Here is a 19,455-nt window from a genome sequence, read left to right on the forward strand (position 1 = left end):
CTGTATTAAATCCCCACTAAATCTTTTTTTTAAATTTCTTTTAGGGGTTTGACATTTTTCACTCAGGAAGATGTCTGAATGTTGTTTTGATTAAAGCTACTTATTTACAAGGGCAGTATTGCTGCAGCACACATGTAAATAATGCTAGTCATAAAAAATATTAACAGATCAAGTTAGCAAAGTTTACATCAGGGTTTACTATATAACTGTGATTGATCTAAGGTACAAAGAGAAAGCACCTCAAGCACCTAGAAATCAAAATTGTGTTTTTTTCAGATTTGAGTGTGGCAGAAGTTGTCTTTTTATTACATTATGTGCTGTAAAAATTCCACGAAACTGCAGTATAAATTGGACGAAAGGTACATGCTGTATTTGTTCTCTTTGAACGTAGACAATTCACTTTATTTAATTGATAGTTATGTTGATTACACAGTTTTAAAATTGTAATTTAAGAGAGAAAAATAATTTGGACAGAGGTTTGCTTTCAAGTATGTATTATTTTAAAACCTTTGGAGCTTTACTGGCCACAAGTAAAATAACCCTACATGTTAATTACTTCTACATAAAAATATGTTTTTTTTTTACACTAGAAACAACAAGCTTATAGAATAGGCTCTTCTGAGGTAGCATAGGCATTTCAGTCTCCCTCGGATTATTAAATTCAAATTGGAACAGTTGAGACTGTGTCTATTTCCTGCAAAATTAGCACATTTTCCTTGAACCAAAAATAGCATGTCAGGCAGAAAAAAAGTGGAAAAATAGGAGGTAGTAGCATGGGCAGGAGAAGATGGGAATGGGGATAAAGTGGAATAACATTTGGAGGAGACCTCTCCATAAAAGAAAAGAGATGGAGCACTTGGGTAATCAAAACATTTTAGGGGGAACAATTCCTCCAGAATTTCTATGGGATCAAGTGACATTGACATAAGAAATGTCCTTAGGTAGGCATTCCATTGGGGGTACAGCAACTATACTGTATGACGTTTTAATGAAGTGAGTGATGTCAAAAGAAGAGAATGTAATATGTTGAAGAGAACAACAGAAAGCAAGAGGGTAAATAGAAAGTAATGGGAGTCAGAGATAAATTAAGGGAGGAAGGGCATAGAGAGTAAGAACAAAAGAATAAGCAAGAGCGAGGGAGACAGATTTAGGGAGAGAACAATAAAGAGGGCAAAGTGATAAATGATGCAAAGTGAGGGTGATGGATTAAGAAAGAGAGACAAGGAAAATTCCCTGAATATTGATAATGATTGTTGCTTGTACCACCTCCCCAGGGTAAACATACATCATAGTTCGATGTAATTGAGCAATTTCTGAATTTTGTAATAACAAAAGATGTCTTCAATTTAATAATAACTGGCCAACCAAATGTATAACATTTGCTAAATTCACAAATCAAATGTCATTACTATAAGGAGCCAAGAGATAGAGCCATGGTGTTCTAGCGAACAAGAACAGACTTAGAGCACTGTTCAGACATGCATTTATTCTGAGCACATCTGTTGTAGAGCAGTGCAGTACAGGGAACTTGTTACTATAGTGGTCAATGGGGAGGCATAGCAAGTAACTATCATCACATAATGTGCATCAGAGGCAGCAGCACTGAAACCTTTGCCACAATGCATAGAGCATGCCCTGTTTAACCTTCCCCATATTATGCAGTATTCAAGCAGTGTTTTTATTCACCTGCACACAGCACATGCACTGTATTCTTGCCATTCTGTGAACACCTAATGCTTGTAACTGTCATGAAGCTACACACACTGAACACAGTGTGTCATAATAGTGCATGCAGCAGAGGCATGTTGCTTTCGTTACCTCACGCACCACCCTTCCTTGTCACATTCTGTACGTTTTGAGGGCAGTCCACCTTCCCAGTTTTCCCATGAACATATCTGTAATGTTCACAAGATTCCAAGTGGAGAATAATGGTCCCTCCCTCCGCTGACTTTATCCAGTCCTGGATGTCCAGTGCTTACCAGAAGCTCAACCCCTCCATTACTGAATTGCTACTGCTGACCAACAACACTGAACACCTTGACATCCACACCTGGCTCTCTGCCATGAACCTCGAGGTCGTCACACCCCAGCTGGCCACCTGTGCTAGGTCCCTTGAGTTCAACATCGACAGACACCTCACGTTCAAACAGCACATAGCAAGGAAGACACAAATCGCTCGTTACCAACTTTCTCTCCTGTGGAAAATCAAGCCTTCATCCCAGAAAACAACTTCAGATCCGCTGTCGCAGCCTTGGCCCTGTCCTCTCCCACCTGGATGGTGACAATGCCCTCTTGGAAGGCCTTCTGGCGACTGCCCTGGTACCCCTGAGATGTGTCTTGCATGCTGCAGCAAGACTCATTAAAGGACTCTGCAGGTTCGACCATATCACCCCGACCCTCATTGACTGCACTGACTCCCGCTGCAAGCCTGTATCATCTTCAAATCCTGTTGTATCAACTGCAAAGCTGTCACCCTGAAATCCCCAATCAACCTCACTGACAAACTCAGCATCTCCGGAGGCCTGTGATCCATCAGATGGAAATGTGCAGACTTGAACTCTGATGGTACAAGAAAGAAAGAACCAGATGACAGGCCTTCTCCGTCTACGATCCAAGAGTCTGGAACCTCCTCCCCATCAACATTAGACTTGCCCATAACTTATACAATTCAGGAAGAAGCTCAAGACATTCCTCTTCAAGGAAGGACTCCTCCCTAACACCTAGGTCCACACACCCTGCACTCCCTACCCTGCCTGAGACTGAGTGATCTATTCCCCACTGTCTCCTCTCCTGGTTTCGGCCAATTGCCAACCCTTGCCCTCCCCTGTTTGCCCTCCGCAAAAAGAAATTCTGCTTATCTCACTATATTGTTCCATCTTTGATTGTAAAGCGCTCGGTTTCTTCCCAAATCCAGGTCTGTGCTCAATAAATACCCTAAAAATAATAATAATAATCCTGTGTTTTCTGTCTCCCATAGTAAGCCAGGAAAATGACTAGGGCCAGGTCCTGCTGCAGGCTCTTTTTAGGAAGCTGGGAGTTGGATGGAATCAGCAATTATGTCTTCTGCCATTGCTGTTGCGAGCTAAACGGGACATTTTGTCTCTCCTTGCCCCATAGAGCACTTAGCTGTGAGCAGATGTGCAAGGGAGGAGGTAAAGAGCATACACTTAGGACACGCTCTGAAGGAGCCATATTTTAGGGGGTTAAGCAAGACCCTAAGTACATTACGTTTGTCTTATCCTTGCTTGTCAGCAATTATTCCGCATATACAACGCTGTTACAGGCACCTGTGTGCATTTGCGGGCTCGTTGCGGGCCAAAGCATACTTTAAAAATGTTCAGGTCAGCCTTTGTCATCGCTGGTTGGCAGATAATCTACACGCTGCACTAAGACTGCTGCTTGTAGCAGAGCTCCTAAGGGACAATGTCTTCGCCGCAGTAAAAGGGGACGCCTTGAATGTTTTCTGTTTTTCATATTGGTAGGGCTTAACAGTCCTCCTTCATGAGGATCTCGCAAGGCCATCTTCCATTACAGGGTGGGGGCACTGTAGTAAAAAGATCAGGACTCAGTTTAAATTAGCAAAACCTGACACCAGTCTTACAGTGGTGTTCAGAGAATGTTTTTTTATTTCCTGTGTTTCAGCTGCCTGAAAAAAGAAATGCTGTTATGAGTCCTTGAAGTAACATCAAAAAATCATGTAACACTGAAGTCATAAGGGACTCTGGCATCTGGCTAATGGGAAACAGTGTGAGGAGCTCCAGTGGCTCATCAACGGGTGCATCTGACTGCTGCCTAGAATGTATTTCACCTCATGATTATTTTTCGTTTAGCCTTAGGTTTATTCCGTTCCCCTACATTTGCACACAAGGGATGTATTAAGGAAATCTAGCATTTTCAAAGCAGTCGGCTGCATAAAGAGCTTTAGAAATCCCAAAGTTAAAAATGCTGACTCATTACACTCGGTTAAACATGGTGCTCATTGGGTGGAACCTGTTCACTACCAAATACGGTGCTGCCCACCCTGTTACACACAACTGATGGGGCATTTGAGCAGAGGGTTGGAGGCCCAGAGTAGCAATACAGTGCTTGGCAGTCTGCTCACCAGCAAAATGCTTTTCTCAGGGTAAAGCATTTGATAACTCTTGGACATTGTAATGCTGACAAAACTCGCTGGGACTTGATGAAGTCCCAAGCTAGCCATCAGGTTTGGGGCATCACTGAGGTGGCCTTTGAAACTGTCTGAGGGTGCGTGTTGTTCGTGCAGAATTGGACCTCCTCTGGGGTGGGACAGGGCCAGACTTCCATGTGGTGTCCATTCTGCTTCGGACAGTTCCCTAGCACACTAACCTGGTTATGGAATATGATGGTCTCCCAGCTGTCTCTAGTTGATGCACAGTGGCTTTTAAATGTAGCTTACTCTGGTTCTCCTGGTGCTACCCTTCACCCTCCAAAATAAGATTTTTGGTCTGACATTTCTGGTAATGGACCTTCTCCACCACCAGTAGACAATCTATCTCACGGATGTGGTCCTTGGTGAATGTGTGGCAGAGGTCAAATAATTGCAGCCATTATGCAAACAGGACTAACGAAAGGTCATTGGGAATCAGGGAGGGGAGCAGCCTCACTGGTGGAGCATCAACTATTCATTGGATCACCTACAAAAACCCTTACAAGGAGTTCGTTTCCGGCTTCAGTCTGGCCATGGGACATACAAGAAGTTAGATTGGTCTTAATATGATTCAGTAGAAATGTAAGCTGCACAACGAGTCATGGACTCAGGCATACCAAAAAAAACGGGATCGACTGGTCATGGCTTCAAGTCTGCCTAAGGTAATTTTGCATTAGTCATGCAAACATATGATCTGTCATTGGCAGATGTCTTCTCAGCTGTGTTGGGTCTCACGGGAATGACTGTACATGTATTGTTTTTCCCACAACATTCCTGGTTCATCTGGATTTGGCAGCAGAAGATTCCTGCCTCAAATGGAATCATTACGAGCTGTACTGAATCTCCTTAGAGGTGTAAGCATTTGGAATGAGTATCTCTAATCAGGAAATCTACTGGTTGCAGCAAGGCCAGCCCTCCTAGGGTTCCTAGCCCTCAGACAAGCCTGTTCACCAACACTTATAGACGCAATAGTCTTCAACTTCTAGGAATTGCGTGGCAATATTCAAGCCACCACCACAATGTACACGTATGTGATTGCGTGGGCTTATCTGAGGATCTCACAAGGTCATACGTTAATGTTAAGGTATCTATTATTATTATTCTTCTTAGGGTATTAATTGAGCCCACAGCTAGCTTCGAGAAGCTACAGAGCGCTTTACAATCAGAGGGGGAAGAGCATGTTGAGCCGGAGCAGAGAAGAAAGGGAGTGGGAAGCTAACAACAGGGGAGGGGGAAGCAACCAGGGGAGGAAACAGTGAGGATCTGATGACACACTCTTAGGTAGGGTGGCGAGTGGACCTAGATGTTAGGGGGGAGCCATTCCTTGAAGGGAGGGTCTTGAGCTCCTTTCTGAAATGTCGAAGCAAGGGGGTGAGTCTGATGTTGATAGAGAGTTGGTTCCAGAGTCTTGGGGCATAGAGAGAGAAGGTCCGAACATGATGGATACAAAATTACAAGGAGACAGCGCATCCCTGATTCTTGCGTTTATGCAAACCAATGGCAATGATGGTGTAATGGGATTTCTGTGACTAGAAGAGTGCTGCAGCCCTTTAAAAGTCTATCAGTACTTTCAAGATCCTGAAATTTGATCTGCATGGTTGAGTATCTGAGACCAAGTCAACGAACAAGGTGGAACCTAATGTCATCTGCTATAATACCTCTGCATAATCAAGGGGTAAAACACATGTGAAACATTTAGAAGGTACCTATGTATCATGTTCGTATGTTCTCGAAGACTAAGATTATTTGGTAATTGCCACCCGTTTATGATGCTCTCACTTCAAAGGGATCAGGGTGGCGGTAGTTGAAGGTTTAGAGATTGTTTCAGAACTAAATACGCGCACAAGGGTCCCTCTTCAGCTATGGGCTTTTGTCTTCTACCATTTATGCTTCACCACCAGTGGTACAATGAATGAGGCTTAGGTCAGGCCAGTGGACAAGAGAACAGAGCTCTGCCAGCTGATGATAGGTCTGATTTTCCTACATTAAATCATCAGGATAAGAATTCTAAGGTTTTGGCTGAGGTCAGCAAATATCTAGGATGAAATAGTTGTGTTTCATACTGATATTTTCAACTCTGGTGGAATCCCCCTGTCTTCCACTGACACCTGCCATTGATCGTTTAAAATTTGGTGAATACTTCAACTGAAAAATTCCTGTGGACTGCCTCAAAACAAGACTTAAAACAAGCATACTGTTGTGTTTAATGGTTGGCATTGAATTTGTCCTGCCCACACTGCAGAACCTTTTCCACTCCAGGTGTATGGCTAACAGAAAGTAGTCCATGCTCTGTCATCTGATGTCACATTCTTGCATTCATATGCAAGATACAGTGGGTCAATGTTGCTCTTCCCAGTTCCATATCCAAGGGTCACTTACCAAGGCATTCTTGTCTTGATTCAGCCTCAGAGATGACCATGATAGAAGCCTTGTGAAACAATGTTACGAATGTGAGCTTCAGGATTACCCCTCAGTGATCTCTTATCCTCTCAAGAGGTTCTGAAGGGGTGCGTGACCATTAATATTGGCGAGTGCTATTTCAGTCAAATTGCTACTTGTTTGCCAAACCCTTGGTGCACACCATGGGGCACAAGGAGCCTTATGATAATAATCCTCATCTGTGTTTCCATCAGAGTTTATTGTTTTCAGCACAGGACTCGCCTGTTTCCTGCAATAGGGGTTAATGCTTCCAGAAAGGCATTCTGATATGTTTGCTCCATTGTGACTTATACTATTTGCCTAAATAAACAAATAGGTGACTATTCATTGCTCGAGACAGAGCAATGGGAAGGACACACTTCACAGTGTTAGTCATGGATGCGGCTACCTTGTCATCTGTTCTACATATATGCTAATGTCCATGGATTTTCTACGAAAGTTCTACTAAAAGTGAGACGCCCTTCTGTCCAGAAAGTGTCAGGAAATCTGAAAGACAGTTACTTGAGCCTCTTCCAGACCCGTTATAAGATGTAAGAATCTGGGGATGGATGGTCCTCTTTTACTTGCATTTGGTTCCAGGAACCTTCAAAGGACCTCTCTGTACACAATTTAATCAGTGTGCGATTACTGGAGAGCAGTTTGCCTGGGTACTGGTGCTTGTTTGGTCACACTGCCTGCAGACCATAGTGCTGCTAGCTATGTCTTCAATAAGTTAGTAATGCGACGAGGAGGGGGCAGGGAGAGACATAATGACTGATTGTGTATGCCAATAATCACTATTAGTACTCCCCACAACTCGTCACATTCCATGCGGCCCTCCCTCCTCTCCCTGCCTGGTATCATCAGTCATCCTTGTTAGGATAAAAACAAAGGATGAGGTAGGGGAGAGAGGGGCGTATATCCCCACTCGGGATCATGGCACATTTATGGACATTTTCATGGGAAAACTGTCTGAGGGGGCGGACTGCCTTCACTAAGTAAGGATTGTGACGAGTCATGAGGACTAAGATTAATCATGATTACGATACGTAATCAGGAAGCATAATGCGTGCAAAACAGCACCTTCACTATTCTCTGTGGTAAACTAAAATGCCTTCCTGGGTAAAATAAAGATCATATTTCACAAGGAAGCGTAGTGCATCTCTTCCTGAGACGCAGTGTGAATTGCTGAACGCTGAATTCGTTTCACGTGGCGCACTTCAGATCGCAGAAAATAAACACATTCCTTTTCTGAGACTTTCACTGAAAATAGTGAGCATAATTAACATACATTGGTATTTGTTACAAAAAAGAAAATACACCTGGGAGTTAATTAGTGCTTTGCTGCGATTACCCCTTTGCCAGGCAATACCGCCGAAGTTACTGCAATAACACGTTGCCATTGTACGAACACAGCCAGTGTAACATGACCTTCAGCTATTCCATGAGCTACAGAAATGAAGCACAGGGGATATACTACCATGGATAATTATCACTGGTGGTATAAATGCAGCCACTCATGATAGATTTAAATTTCAGGGCATGGCATCTGACTCCTAAAACACAAACCACGCCTCTAGCACCACATGTGAGTCTACTGTTTACATGTGACACACTTTTTACACAGCAGCTGTACATGGATAAGAACTTTTTTAAGACCAGTCAAAAAGTTGGTCTTTTCTTGGGCAGTAAGTACAGGCATGGCCTGGATGCATTTTGTTCCATTATACTGTTTGGTGAAGGGAATTCAATTCTGCTGGCTGCATTTTTACTGCTGTAAGCAAGTAACCTTGGTGAGAATTACTGCCGGTGGTAACCTGGTTGAGTAGGTTTTACCTAGGCCGGTATTTGTCCCTTCTGTAATAGGAACTTCATTAGAGGAAGCAGTATTTGTCCCACCCTTTCTGCAATTTGGATTACTACACATGCCCATGTTACTCCATTGCTATGATCTCTACTTCAGCCCCTTTTCGGCACCTGGCTTGTATGTATTAGCTAAATGCCAGAAGCAACCGGTGAGCAAAGGTGAAACCCGGAAATTCACTCAAAGAGGGAGCAAATGCAAAACCTGGGCTGACCTGCACCATTTCATAACAAACGACAACCCCTTCGTTATGTATACTTAAACTTAAGAATAACATCTAATTTCCCACCATGAAAGCATGTTTGTAAAAGGTGTAGACGCCTGTCTGAAAAAAGATTTTCTTTTATTCTGCCTATCAGTAATTGATTTATGAATTGCGCAAAAATCAGGATAAATCTAGCAGTGGAATGTCATCAAATACTTTCCTTTTGTACATCTGAAATGGTAAATTAAAATACAACCAGCATCAGAAACAATGCACGCATTTCTGCCCTACAAAACGGACTGTGGCAGTGGTTTGTGTAACAACCTGGACATTACTCAGATTATCTCCTTGAGCTGAGCAAACTGGTCTCCTAAATCACCGTGGAGCCCTGAGCAATCACTGCACACCGCCACCACTCAGGTGGGACTTCAACCTGGAAAAAGCTTGCCCCAAAGATGGTACACAGTGGCAGGCAGAGAGCGCTTTCAGATAGGAACCCTACTGCATCCTCTAGTCACCTGCATGACTAGTCCTTCTGCACAAATATCCATCGCCGTAGCTACACACATTAAGATCATCTATAAGAACTAGTTTCTTAAACCCTGAAATGTAATCATTATTAAAATCACAAAGCGCAAATGACCAGAGCAAAGCTGTTTTATCTTAAAAAAACAAAATCCTGCTTTTCCCCGGAGTCTTGGTACTGATTTCATATTGGCATGCTTCTTAGCCTCATTTTAGCAGTAAGAAAGAACTCAAGACTGATATCATATAAAGGACAGAGGCGGAATAAAACAAAGATTTGAGCTTTTCCTATTCCTCATTAGATGCTAAAAAATCGTTATCATAACGAAAATAAAGACACCTTTTTCCTGCTACTGCATATAAAATAGGTTTGGAATCCCTGTATGTCTGTTTGCGTTCTTGTTTTTAATGCTACGCTCATTTTGAGTTTGTTACTGTGAAGGGTTGAAGTTCTTCTCAAGGTGTGGAAGACCTCCTTTGGGCCTCCACGGGCTAAACGTATTGTAGGTTTGTAATGTCCGTGCCCCGTTCTTCTTTCTCCCTCCTCTAAGTGACTCCCAGTGGCAGGTGGGTTGTCATCTTTCGGCCATCTTAGTTTGGTGTTGATCTGGTCAGAAGATGTCGGGACACAGAGACCAGTCATTGCGATCCTTTTGCTCCCAGTAACCGCCTTTGTACACACTGCTTATCTCTCCAGAGATGGGGTCAAGTTTCCTCTCGAACCACATGGGTTGGTATCCTTCGTAATCAACGCCTGTGGTGAAAGAAAAAAAAAACACTTAACACACAACTTTTCCCATTCTTAGGACTAGAGACATAACACGCAATCTTGCACGGTAGCAAATACAAAGCTGTACAGTGGGATGTCATCCTGTGTGTCAGCAGTAGGCAGTGATGGGGTAGCTTGTTGGGCAGGATCAAGTAATAAGTCACTAACAAAAAGAATGTTGAAAATGCTGGTAACAAGTTTGTGACACTTATGAACATGGATTACGAAAGGAATATGGGGGGGTCAATGAAAAGTTACAGAGGACCGGTTATGCCTTCATTTTTTATTAAACGCAGAGGTACACTGTGAATGCTGAGCAATGGAGGCACGTCAAAACAAGCACTGACAAAGCCAAACGTTGACAGGATTTTGGAGTCACTCACAAAACATACCGTGGTACTTACACCATTTCCCACTGTTGCCTCCTCATAGTCATGTACTGCCATCATTTGTCATTTAGTGCCAGGACATGCTCTGGTACTCGCATCATATGGGATGTAGTATTATATACCAGACAGTCCATCATATCCTCAAAAACTAATATCTTTGGCAGGTATTTAATTGCATTGGAAGTCGGGTACACACAACATGGTCAGACGAATGCCCCAAGCAGTGGTCGGAACCTCCCTCCGGAACTCCCCTCCCGTGCCCCCATCCCAGCACCTCTGCCTCCCCTGCACCATATGTATAACTTCCTTTGTACGTCCCCTATGTGCAGTGCTCCGTTGCTTGCCAGCTAGGTTTGCGCTTATAAATCCCATGTACATAAATACATGTGCATCACAATTTGCTATTGGTACTGTAAAATGACTGTACAGCGATGGCCATCAATACCTCATTAAAAGGCTCACTTTGTACTTCAACACCAGCCATTTAAAATCTACACACATATTTTAAATGTTTGATGGTTGAGCATCAAATGAACACTATCACAAGTGCTGTGTATCCATAGGCGCACATTTCACTGCCCCACCCTCCCACTAACCCTACGTGGTGTCCTGCTTTACACCGACATTTTCAGTGACATTGCGGGTCTATGCCTGTACTAATCCAAGGTGGCACACCTGGAGACTTTATGAGTAGAGGTGAGCCAGAGAGTCTGGCTTGGTTCTGAGGGGCAATCATGAGTGGAGCCAGCAACCAACCCATAACTGCCATCCTGCTTCCCTACCCCCACAACATAAGACCCATACATGCCATCCTGACTCTCCACCACCCAAAACCCAGAGACCTGCGTAACACTGCGTTACTCTGCACATGTATTCTCTATGTCGTTCTCTTTGTCGAGCTGAACGCTGTTGGAAGAAATATAATTTTCTTCAAGATCTCCATACAATATCCTCTTTTCGTGCTTACGACTTTTCTTTGCCACCTGGTAAGCGGCAGTAATATACTTATCCCCACCTCACTCTCTCTTCTCATACTTGTAGCCAGAGGCATAGCCAGGATTGTGTAACAAATGGGGCCTTAAACGAATGTAGAAGGGCCTACCTCAGCGACATTAACATCTGTAAATGCCCACAGAGTGCTGCTGAATATGGGTGGGCCTTGCCCGCCCATGCCCTACCTTGTCTACGCCTCTGCCTATAGTCTCTTTCAAGCTCTTATACATATTCTTCCCCTACCATTCCCTCTCTATCTTCTCCTCTTTTGCCTCTGACTCTGCTAGCTATTTCACTCTGAAGGTTGCACTTCTCTGTGCACCTATTCTTCCTAATTTAAAATACAATTCTTGTGCCTCCTTTCTCAACACTTACTCTCCAATGACCTCTTCTTCCCTCTCTTTGAGACGGATGTTGCTCCATGTTAGGCAAAGTTTGCATGCAGTATCCTCTGGGACCACTACACACAAATATGACTACAGGTGTAAGCAAAACCAACCTTTGGTATAAGTCTGTACCACACAGTTTTTGGTAGTGAGCTGAGCAGCAAGGCTTATCTCAAGAGGGAATGTGAGCTTGTAAGGGTGTTACACAGAGGTCTACAATCACAAGTATTCAGATAGACACATACTCAAGGTTTCCTGGTAAAACACTTATTAATTTATTACACAGTCAATTAGAAAGCATTCACTAAAAGGAGGCAATCAATATCACACAAAAATATACTACAGTACTTCACACTATCCGGTTCTGTGACATTTAAACTACTTTGAAGGAGGAGCAAAATGGCATTCAGAGCATTTGAAGTAGGAGCAGAAAGGCAAGGCATAAAATAATAAAACGAATAATACAGTTCTTAAGCAGTGCAAATAGTTTGAGTTCACCAGTGCAGTTGATTCAATGCAATAGGTAGGCCAAAGTCAATGGACTAGAATCTCGTATAGGTAAAAATTGTTCTGGTAGTTAAATGGAAATATCTTTGCCACGGTTCTCCGAAGTAGTTCATAGAAGAAAGATTCAGATGTCGGGTCACAAGATGACTAGCCCTGCAAGTTGCCAAGGTTTCACGCACCTTTGCAGTGAGAGGTAAGTTCTCTCGGGCAGGTTTTCACAGTACCTTGTATTGAAGAAAAAGATGCAGCTGAAGACTTCTGTTCCTGGCAGTTCCAGATCTCACTGTTCCTCAGCCTCAGTCGTGGGGACAAGAGGGAGGACTTCAGGTGACTCCTGCACTGCACAGGGACTGGTCACAAAGCTGGCAAACTGGCAATCTTCGATTCCGGTAGCTGTCTTCAAGCACACAAACTGGTGTCATTCTCCCTGGCTATTCGGTTTCCTGCAGCACTCTGAGGAAAATACAACCAGCTCTGTGAATGGTGTCCAGGTGGCTTAGGAGTTGATTGGTCCTACCAACTCAAAGGGAGAAGTCGTCCTTGAAGGGCTTCTCTGTCGAGATGAACTTGGCGATTCGGACCTGTAGCAGGGCTTCACCGGGCAAACCAACGGTCCAGGAGTGCAGCAGCCATCCTCTTCCAGCTCGTCTTTGGTTCTTTCGTTCCAGTGGTCGACTCTGCCTTCCAACCCAAGAAACTCGCCTTTTAAACAGTTTTCTCCCATTCATTCCAACCTAGCTGACGCTCACCCAGCAGGGTGGCCGTCCTTGCCGGACAGTCAGCCAGCCAATCACGTCAGAGTGCATTTGGGTCTCCTAGGAGACTAAGCACAGGGAGTTTCTGGCACCTCCTTCACTTCCTGCCTAGCCCAGACACTCGGGCGCCAGAGGCGGTCTTCAATCCTGAAGCCCGCCAAAGGCGTAGGAACAAAGGGACCAAACCTGGTTTGGCACGCAGAGACAAACTCTAGAAGGACCTTTCCAAAAAGAAATGGCGAAATAAGAAGCCGGGACCTGTTTAAATAAAGGGGGCTCAGACGCCATCTTGACAAACATGGCTCCCGCGATTTTAGTTACCGGTGTTCACGGTCAGGAAAAATCATGGTAGTTCATTGTAAAACCACTGCCACCAGCCATTTCGATAGGAAAGGGTAGCATTTGACTGCTACATGAGTTTCTAGGCACTGGGGATACTAGGCAACCCCTCCAGCACTCTATTGGAAGATAGTGTGTGCTGGGTCCAGGAATTTAAAAAGACTAGTAAAGTCAATTTAACTTTACATTTTCTAGGAAACAGTAGTTTATCCCAGAGAAAGTGTTTAAACCTTGGGAGAGCCTAAAAGGCTTCCCTGTGTCACTGCACTGAAGGTGCTGTGACACACAAATAAACAAGATGATGCCTATGGAGTTGTCTAAAACTCCATAACCAAAGCCGGTCAAGTGGCACAGCGAGTAGAGCGCCCGCTTTGACACCCGTGCAGAGCCTGTTAACGCAGGTTCGAATCCCGGCGGGGCCAAACTCAGCCTTTCATCCTTCCGAGGTCGATAAATGAGCACCACACACCGTGGGTAATAATAAGCAGCGCTCAGATACCTGAGGGTTTGTAGCGCTATATAAAAGCCTAATTATTATTATTATTATTATTATTAAAAGAAACAAACACAGAAAACTAACAGAATTAAAATGTTCAAAGCCCCAAAGTTTAGCAAAAGAGCTGGAGGCCTCTAAGGTAGAGGGAATTAGCACATTTGTGAGAATTCTCCCTAACACTACCTACATATCCTAGGCTTACTGCACTGCCCCTTCGGTTCCTCTACCTTAACCGTTAATTCCCAAGGTTTATACTTCTCTTCTTACTTAATTGACAATTCTGTGCAATATCTTTAAAAGTCCTTCACTTGGCCCTTTCTTTGCCACCAATCTTCGACCTATTTCTCTTCTTCCTAGTCTCTTTAAACTCATTGAACCATAGTCTATATATTGTATTTATTGGGTATTTGTAAGGCGCCTATACAACAGAAGTGTTTCGAGGCGCCACAAGGCAAAGGTGGGGAGGGAGCATGGGGAACAAACACACAGTATTAATAATAAAAATAAATAACGGTCCTACTAGGCCTTGTGACATTCGGAGGGAAAGTGACAAAGGGTGCCAGGGGAGAGTCAAATGGCAAAGTGCAAGATGGGAGGAGGTGTCCATGGGGGGAGGGCAGCCGCCGCAGTCAAGGGGAGGGCCCAGAGGGAGGGGCGAAGGGGGGTGGGTGGTGGAATTGACTGGGCAGAGGGCCTGATATCCTGTAAGACTCATGAGGGACCAGTCTCAGCGACAGTGGGGAGAATAGCAGGGAAGGGGAAGAGGGAAAGAGGAAGAGCCCCCATAAGTCTCTGCTCCCTAAATCGATTTCCCCTCGTACCTCTCCATCAGTCTTGCTTCCACCCTTATCACTCAACTGGGACAGATCTACTTTATGCCACTAAATCTCTCCATTCTGCATGACAAGATAAACATTCTTCCCTTGTTCTCCTGGTTCTTTCTACAGCTTGGGACAACGTCGTTCGCTCTGTTCTTCTTTCTGCTCTTTTCTCACTTCTTAGGCTTTCAGAGATCTGTGCTTGAATGGTTTCACTCGTACCGCTGTGATCCTCCTTACTTTGTGACTTGGGCTGATAACACTTCTCTACTATGCTCTGAGCTTACTCCCCTTCTATTTTCTCTTTACACTATTCCTCTTTCTTCTATTATTGTGTGGTAAAAATGCAAATTCAGAGCAGTGAAAAGGCGCGAACTTACCAGCTGCAGGACTAGCCCATTAAAAGGGAAGGGGGCTCTATTGATAGCCACAATGTTACATGCACTAGGCTGGAGAATGCCCTTACTAATTGTGTTTTAAGCTAATAACATATAGTCAATAAAGTTGAGTCACAGGTAAGTATACAAAGTTTAATGTTAGGCCAAGGCGCTGTGAACAGGCCTCAAAGCATGCTTTTTTAGAAACATGTTCATATTTCATTAACTTGCTTAGTGGCTGCAGAGGCTGGCAGCACTTTGCAAATAACATGTTCCCAGGATCATACAGTAGGAAGCAAACAGCCTTTGTTACTTTCAATGTCGGGAAGCAGTCAAGTCAATCAAGGTTTATTCGGTGTATACCATTAACATGTATCATAAATAAACAATTGAGTACATATTATAAAAAACTCTTTAAAAAAACAATATAAAAAAAACAATATCCTTTTACAGTGTACACATCTACCCCCCAGTGACTTTCACATATGAAGCAAAGTCTAACATAAAAGCCTTGTCGGTTGAAGTCATTATTTATTTTTTTTTTTTTTTATTATACTTGTATATAATCAAAGAGAAAGATTTTTACAAGGATGCGACCTAAGAAATAAGGGGGGGGCATCTTGAGATTTGGGGTCAAAATCTCAGCGTGTCAAGTGCAGTAGTGGTCTCAAAGGTTTTCTGTGACACGGACATCAGATGCTAGGAGCCTTGCCACTGGAAGTGAATGGCCAGGGGAGCGCCTAGGTTGCAGCATTGATTTTGTTGAAGGCAGCTTCCATTATTTTGGCCGTCGCAGCAGCCCAGCGGGATTTTTCACCAGATATCAAACAGTACCACCATGTTTGCTCATCGATCAGTACCGAGTCGAGCCATAGGGGAGATAGAAAAGCTGTACGAACTGAGTTAAAGCGGGGCAGTTTAGGAGAAGGTGGCGGACGGTCTCAGTAGAGTCCGGAAGTTTACACAGTCTGCATGTGGTGTCGGTCGCCAACCTTCTCATCGCTAAGATTTCCCGCGTATGGAGCAGATTTAAGCGCGCTCTTAGAAATATAGAGCGAAGCTTTTTGTCCGGGAATCTCAGACAGTACGCCATGGGAAGTTTCAATTTGTTGTAAGTCGGTGGAAGATGATTAAGGAACTTGGTTGCGGCCGCTTTGTCAGAAGTATTAATCCAGTCTTGTAGTTTCAATTTTTCACTGACTCTTTGCGGGTTTGAGATCAGGTCGTTTAATGTACAGTGCAAGTCCTCCAGTTTGGTTTTTTGAAGTTGAGTCCATTTTTGGACAGCCTTACAGTTCGATGACTCAAGTTCTTGACCGATGATGTTGGAAATTGGTAGGCTGTCCTTAATAAGAATCTTCCTGAAGAGGGCCAATGAGGACCCACTAACGGAGGCACTTAGTGATAAGAGGCCCAGGTCTCGTCTGATGGCTTCGATTGGAATGGCGTTGGGTAGGCCTAGGAGCGATTTCCAAATGTAGGCTTCCAGAGACCGCCAGAGTGTGGACGGAACAGTGAACATGGCGTCCATACCATAGGTCAGGGTCGGTACCATTTTGCCTTTGTAGAAATTAATGGCCGGCACTAGCGAGAATTTGCCATACTTTCTGTTGATCGCTCTTAGTTGAGAAGTAAGTTGTTTGGTTTTAGACCACAGATGTTGTTGCATTGTGAGTTCCTGCGAGGAGCCATCGAAAATCACTCCTAGATATTTGAAGTGCGAAACCACTTCGATGTTGGTTTTACACACTGACCAGGGTCGAGTTTTTTTCTTGGAGCGGCCCGATCTGGAGAGGATCATGATTTTCGTTTTCGTCTGATTGATCTGAAGATTGTTGAAGGTCATGTAGGCTTCCAGATTGTCCAGCTGCCGTTGGAGGCCGATCGGGGTTTGGTCAAACAGAATCAGGTCATCCGCGTAGAGAAGGCGTGAAAGGGAACTGTTGCCAAACTTCGGCGGGAAGCTTCGGACCTGGGCTTCCGAGTCTTTGTAGTCCCCCAGGAAAGCCACGAACAGAGCAGGGGCTAGAGGGCAGCCTTGTTTAACTCCTCTGTGAGCGGGGATTTCTTTAGACAGAGCTCCCTGTCTGTTCAACCGGACACTGAGTGTATTGTTGGTATGGAGGGCTATTATTGGTAGTAGCACGTCTTTCGGGCAGTTCCAGTTTTCCAGCTTTCTCCACAGTTTACATCTCTCAACTTTGTTGAATGCCTGAGAGAGGTCGATGAACGCCACGTAGACTGTGGGGGACCCTTGTTTTATTTTGGCTTTCAGAATGGTGAGTATGAGGGTGTTTAATGCGGTACCGCCGTTTTTCTTGAAGCCTAGTTGAAATGGGTCACTGCAGGGGGCCAATTTCGCCCATGGTTGAAATGGTTCAGGAGGAGAGACGCAAAAAGTTTGCCCATTATGTCCAATAGGGCGATTGGGCGATAGTTTTCAGGCGCTTCCCTGCTTCCTTGTTTGAAGATTGGGATGATGATTGCTTTGGACCATGATGCTGGAATCTTTCTGGTGGATCGACAATGGTCAAACAAAATACTGATGAAGCTGGACCATTCCATGTGGTGTTTCTTTAGGTCTATGTTCGTCAAGCCGTCTGGTCCCGGAGCTTGTGAAGATTTTAGTTTTTGAATAGCTGCACTTATGTCTGCTGGAGCTGACAGGTCGATCCAGGGGGCGGCCGTAGTATCAAAAGACGTGTTAGTGGCAGAGAACGGACTGGCGAAAAGATTGGTGAAAAATGTGACCCAGACTTGTTCCGGGACTGCGTTGATCATAGTTGAGGTTGTGATACCATGGGAGGCGTTTACCAGGGACCAGAAGTCCGCGGTTTTCTTTGTCATTTAGACTCTCGTCATTAATTCAGCGTTGTGCTGGTAAAGTGCGGCTCGGCACGCTCTGATCCATGATTTGTAGATTTTATTTTCGTCTTTCCATCGGTCCCATGCAACAATGGTGTTGTCAGCCTTGGCGCGTCTTCTGAGTAGCCTCAGTGCTTTTTTTCTCAATGCTATTTGTTTATCGTACTGATGAATATGGGCTTTTGGGGTCGCCAGCCCCTGTTTCACATGATGCGTATGCTTGAGAAGCATAGGTAGGTAGTTCGGCCTTGGTGATGGAACGAGAGCCATTTCTGACTTAATGTCTGAGACGTACTGTTGAGTGATCATTCTGATATTGGCCGATGTCAAGCGAAGACGCGTTAGTTGGGGATTCGTTTCGACTGATGTCAGGTAGCACGGTGCAGTGCGGCCGGTAGAAGGCCAGGATACTGTTAGCATATTATGGTCGCTTGGTAGAGTTTTGACTACACGAAAATCTTGAATAATTGCACACAGTGCTGGGGAGGCGAAGATGTAATCTAGAGTGGCTGAAGACCGGTCTCTCTCCCAAGTCGGAAGGTGTGGCTGGCCTTCCAAGATCCAGGCGGCGTTGTGCAGGTTCCTGGATGACATCAGGGTCATCCAGGCTTGGCCCCTGAGCTCCGCTGCTGTGGTGATGGTCGAGTTTCGAGGGGTGGTTTGTGGTTGAATGCATTTCGCGTTGAGGTCCCCGCAGATAAGTAGATAAGGGGTGTTCCATTCATTAAGAATCTCGTCGATTGCCTCAGCAATAGTTTGACAGAAGAGTGGTGTCGAAGACCTTTGTGGGTTCCAGAAAGTAGTGAGGAGAGCGAGTGGTAGGGCTGAGGACTGCTTTGCGTGTGGTGTCGGGAATTCGTGTGCCGGGTTCCATTCAATTAAGACCGCCAGCACCTCGTAGGATCTTGCCGTTGTTTTGATAAGTTTTAGGTTTTGATCTGACCGAATCCCAATCAGAAGGCCTGCTGAAGGGCGGCCTAGTCGACCTTTAACAGCTGGCGAGATCACGATGTCATAACCGTCCATGGATGGTTTTTCCTGGAGCCATGTTTCCTGGAGACAAAATATGTCAAATTGACCCAGGTCTACGGTATTGTGATCAGTTAGGTGGGAGTGTACTCTGGTGTTCCAAGAGGCCAACGATAAGGCCTTTTGATAAGATTGGGTATCGGCTTCTTTTGATAATTGCTATCTAGTGCGCTTTAAAGATAGAGCATCCTTTATCCATTCCCATGGGCCAGATGGAATTGTCGAGTTTGTGCTGGCCGTCGGCGAAGATGGTTTACGTTGCGCCCGGGGGCTGTAATTAAGCCGGACTCTTCGCGGGGACTGGTCTCTCCAGCTGAGCTTTCTGTTCTCCCGACGTGGTCTATTATGGGCTTGAGAATGGGACGGGCGAGCCTTAGCAGGATCTTGTTTTCTAATATAGTGGCTTTTCTGTAGTGACCGGTTTGGCTCGGAATGTTCACAGACTGGGCGTGTCGAGCGGGCAGGGGAGTCTAGGCGCGTTTTCGGAGTCCCGGGTGAGAGTATGAAGTGAGATTTCAATTCAATTCTTCGGTTATCGTGTCGATTAGATGG

General features: G+C 44.7%; 1 protein-coding gene across 6 annotated transcripts in view; it reads right to left on the reverse strand.

Moving 5' to 3' along the window:
- Positions 1–277: 277 nt before the first annotated feature.
- Positions 278–19,455, reverse strand: part of OSBP2 (oxysterol binding protein 2) — a 2,072,116-nt gene continuing 2,052,938 nt past the window's right edge. For 4 of the 6 annotated variants that reach the window (XM_069619135.1, XM_069619136.1, XM_069619134.1 and 1 more), the window contains one exon: positions 278–9,934. In XM_069619135.1, the coding sequence (XP_069475236.1) occupies positions 9,792–9,934 (143 nt within the window). In that variant the 3' untranslated portion in view covers positions 278–9,791. The remainder of the gene's footprint in view (positions 9,935–19,455) is intronic. The other 2 variants (XM_069619138.1, XM_069619139.1) reach the window with 1 other exon arrangement.

This window comes from Ambystoma mexicanum, chromosome 10 (assembly GCF_040938575.1).
Source record: "Ambystoma mexicanum isolate Mex_15411 chromosome 10, UKY_AmexF1_1, whole genome shotgun sequence".
Lineage (NCBI taxonomy): Eukaryota > Metazoa > Chordata > Amphibia > Caudata > Ambystomatidae > Ambystoma > Ambystoma mexicanum.